At 42.2% G+C, this 4,650-nt stretch overlaps 1 protein-coding gene across 1 annotated transcript in view; it reads right to left on the reverse strand.

Moving 5' to 3' along the window:
* LOC104079383 (obscurin-like) overlaps positions 1 to 4,650 on the reverse strand; it is a 51,696-nt gene that overhangs the window by 7,409 nt on the left and 39,637 nt on the right. Inside the window, exon 32 of the mRNA XM_009581413.1 lies at positions 4,258 to 4,363. Coding sequence (XP_009579708.1) covers positions 4,258 to 4,363 — 106 coding nt within the window. The remainder of the gene's footprint in view (positions 1 to 4,257; positions 4,364 to 4,650) is intronic.

Genomic DNA, 4,650 nt, shown 5'->3' on the forward strand with positions numbered 1-4,650 from the left:
TATAGTACATGGGTCCTGATGACTTGCAGTTTAGTGCGTGACAGATCAATTTTATATGTGCTATCCGAGGTGTGAGGGAGGATTTAAGCAATCCTATATGAAGGATAGAACCACATGAAAGTAGGATGAGAGAATTTGGTTTGTTTTGGTTTTTTTTTTCCCCGAGAGGAAAATATTCTGCATCTGTTTTAGCACCGGATTGATCATTTCAACTTGTTCAACAGCATTTTAGGAAAACATCTTTGCAAAGCAGGAGCCCCTGATAAGCAGGTTAAAAGCTGTAAGCATTAGGATCAGCCAGTGCTTCTACAGGACTAGACTCCTCTTTGGTTAATACGTTAAATCATTGACTTACAAGTGATGAAACATTTAGGATAAGTCAGTTCTTGTTGCTCTGAATGGATGAAAGGTGGTTTACGGCCTTTATTACAAACTTTAAGTCTGCTTTCTCCACTCACAGAAGCATAAACCTATTTTTCCTGCACAGTACACGCTGCTGGCATAACCCCCAGGAGCACTGCTCTGCTTTCACCCCTCTGCTGCCACGCTTAGGAGGTTAATCTGCAACAGGGGACGCGCAAATCTGACGTGAACCACTAAAGCTAAGCTTAAAATGAGCAACTCATGGACATAACACTGTTTCCTAGATTGTGTGAATGAAATGCAAGTGTCCTGCACTCTCTCAAAGTGAGAGCTCCGCTCCTGCAGTGACTGAGATTGTTGTAAAGGCAGATAGTGCTCTCTTGAATTTGCCCTGAAAACCACGCAGTCAGCCCAAAAACGAGACTAACCGATGAAGACAACAGAATAAAAATAAAAAGATAAATATCCTAACCATCACCCCAAGCAGGGAACTTTAAAAAGGTCAGGGGGACAAACTCCTATGCCCTATTTCTTCAGTAAAAGGGTAGCACTAAGTGACCTAATGCTCCTCTGTGTTTTAAAGCAATCTTTGATCTGAGCGCCTCAATTTTTAGCTTTTCCCTGCAAGGTGGGTATTACCAAACAGGGCAACCAAATAACTTGCCCAAAGCTCTGCATGAGATCTAAGGCAAGACTATGAAGAGATTCCTGTTGCCTGGCTGTTAACTGCACTGGGCTTTTTTCTTTATGGTTTTGCTTGCCTCCACTTGTGTAGCTGATTCCTTCCCCTACAATCAACTATCTTATTATACGTCCTGGACCTGTCTGCCCAGGTGAGAATGCAACACCTTTCAAAAACACTTGGCTTTATTTTGCTTAAAAAATGAACAAGTTAGTGAGCTTGGGATGAATGAATCGCAATAGTGACACGTTAAAAAGGGATGCCAGAGCACATCAGCCCAGATCTGCCGTGTGTAGGTTAAGCAGCAAGGTGCAAAGCAGACAGTCAACTTGAAGTCAAAGAAAAGGATCTTCTTTCGGTTACACTTTTTTTTTTTAAGTGTCTAAAATTCTTCCAATATCCACAGAAAAAGGATTTTTAAAGCAGCTCTCCATTGACTTCAGTGCAGCGACCAGGTGTAGCTGAAGGCAGCACTCAGCATTTCAGGCTTGCAGCCCAAGCTGTGGGTGCTCACAAAGGGACCCCTTAGTCCAGTGGTTTCCATCCTTTTTTGGATTTGGTCCTTCCAATGGAGCAGCAAATTCCCATAGTGTGAATTTAAACCTAATGACAAGAAGTTTGGTTTTGAGACCCATGGTGTTGGACTGTGGACCATCACTGACTGCAGGTCAGGGCTCGTAAACCATTGTACTAATGGTATCCCAAATTGTGACAGCAGGTTTGGTTCAGTATAACAAACAGTACAGAAAGGCAGGAGGATAAAACCTAAAATAATTACAACTAAAGCCCCTTGGGTGCCTCAGCAGACTCTGTCAATAGCCATTTCACAGAACCAACGATAAGTCGTAGACCCACCATGGAGGTGAGCTAGGAAACAGGCACAGTATCTATTTTCTGTTGTAATAGTACCACACAGCAGTAATGTTGTCCTCTTGGTGAAGTTACAAATAATCCCATTTTCACAAATAGAAAGGATTGTAAGGATAGAAAGAGAAAGCCTTCATGAGATCCATCCGTCCTCCAGTGCTTTGCCAGATGAACCTGATTTTTCCATAGGTAGATCGAGGCTGGTTATTGATTCTCAAGAAAGGAACGAATTCCCTCCTCGGTCAAGTGCGTTATGCCAAATGCATCCCTGATGCGATTCTGCTCAGAACAATCCTCTTGCTCCATGGATGAGCCTGCTTTTTGCTCCATTGGCCTGAAGCAGCGCTCTCTGTTTCACCCTGGATCTATTCCCTTCCCTATTACCAAGTTCAAGGAATTGCACATGACAGATCAAAAACTATTTCGTAACATTTCTGAAGCTTCCAAGCAAACTCCGACTATATTTCTTCAACCAAGCTCATGAAATTTTTTATTTATGACTGTGGGAATAACTGCAGATGAGTAATTTGGGGCTGAACATATACATTTGCAACCCCAAGAGTTGAACAAGGCTCTTACCCTTGGTTTACAGCCCTTGTTTGTTTTTATAACATCTTCTGCCTTGGTACAAGGGAACTTCATCAAGATATGCCACCCTAACAGTGGTTTGTTTTGTTCTTCTACATCCTGCATACAACTTGTTTTTCTCTCTTTAGGGCATAGCAAGGACAAAGTATTCAAGTACTGCAAGGTTTATCCTGCTGAGACAATTATAGTGTTGCTATACTACTAACACCATTCTCCCTATAATGCTTTTGAATGATTTGATGCTACTCTGGGAAAGGACTACAAGGAAAGCAAGCATAAAACCAAGACAAGGGAGTACCTAGATCAGGATACTAATCTTAACAGCCTGTTGTGTCCCAATCCTCTTAATGTAATAAGACATTAATAATAAGACATTAGTAATAATGTAATAAGACATTAATGTAATGTAGACATTAGTGTCTACAGAGGACTGGCCCAAAGGTCCATCCAGACTAGGACCCTGTCTCAGACAGGGCCAACAGCAGAAGGCTATGGAAAATGATGAAAAAAACCCAAATGGAGTACCATTTTCCCTGAATATTTCTCTAGACTCCAGTCATTTGCTGCTCAGCAGCTTCTTGAGTCAGAATGCCTTTGTATCTGATGGCTCTCACCTGAATGTTGATGGTAACAATTATCCCCTGTCAAAAGCACACTTGAATCCCTGTTATTATCACAAGACAATGTGAGAACACCGAAGATGAGGAAAGAAGGTCCTACAGCTATTAGCAAACCTCTGCCTTTTGTTAGCCACGTCTCCACTAACCACATCTGGGACAGCTCTCTTACCCCAAGGTTCACTGCCATGGCCTGTGCCTATCCTAGTCCCCTCTTATACCCTCCAAAGCAGTAAGCCATCTATTACCTATTATAGATGGTCCCTTGGCTATATTATCTCCTGAACCGCGGCTGGGAACTCTTTGAGAGAGGCAGCGCCGGCTGGCCCATGCTCAGCCAGCCAAGGACACTTCTAAGACATATGAAGAACCAATTTCCTACACCAGGAAATGTTCATTATGCAGATGTAGCCGCTGATTTGAACTCAGCTGTGATGGGTTTATAGCAAGCATGTCTAACACACTGCTTGTGGAAATAGCTTCAATAAGAAGGTAACTTTAGGCAGTCACATCCTAAAGGTGTTAAGAAAGAGATGTGTTTTCGGATGGGTGTAAACTCAGTCCCTACCAATTCAAGTGAATCATGAAGACAAAAAGGAGTAGACTCTATGACTGTGTGGTGTGTAATACCTGAACAGTCCTAGATAATGGATGAACTAATATTGCTCAGGACATACTGCTGTCAGTTCTGCTTTCTCAGTCATTCCAGGTGGTCTTCAGTGGCATTTCAGAAACGATCACAATATGCCTGCAGCTTTACTTACTGGCCCCTAGGTTTTTTTCCAGCAATACGTAGCTCATGATCTGCCAGGCTGACACACATTTTCAAGTATTCCAACAGGAATAGAAACATTTTTCTTGGACTAGTGGTGGTGTGACATACCCTTCATTTGCTCCTCCTTTTTCATATAATGCATTTATGAACATTATATGATGAAGTTGATTTGCCAGGTCTGGAAATCAACAGATGGTGATGGGTATAGAGCTGAGCTGCAGTATACCCATGCACATCTTGGTAGACATACAGATACATGTACACCAACAATCAACATGGATAAGATGGCAAATATATTCGATCCTCAACGAGATGGTTTTAGAGTAATTCACTGATATACTTACAGAGCTGGTCAAGGATCATACCTTCTATAGTAATGGCTTGGTCTCCTCTCCTCTCCTGGGTCAGGGCTGCAGCACTGTGATGGTAAAGTTCTGCTCCGCTTTTTGCAGACCCTAATCTGTTCATCAGCTAAAGAGAATCATGCAGTACCAAATGAAACACAGGATGTTTTTGTATAATAAAACCTTCCTATACTACATTACAAATTCATTGCAATTACATGACAACAGAAATGGGTGAAGATGTGACCCCAAACCTAAGCTAGAGTTTGTTCGAACACATCGCTGCTCAGTGGAGTTCATGATAATGCTTTACCACAAATGACTCGCACATCAGCTAACTTAGTTATTTGCGGTTTGCTCTGCAGCCTGTGACTTGTTCCTGAGGTAGCTCTGTCTCTACCATCAGGCACAGAT

This window comes from Fulmarus glacialis, unplaced genomic scaffold (assembly GCF_000690835.1).
Source record: "Fulmarus glacialis isolate BGI_N327 unplaced genomic scaffold, ASM69083v1 scaffold1617, whole genome shotgun sequence".
NCBI classification, from domain to species: Eukaryota; Metazoa; Chordata; class Aves; order Procellariiformes; family Procellariidae; genus Fulmarus; species Fulmarus glacialis.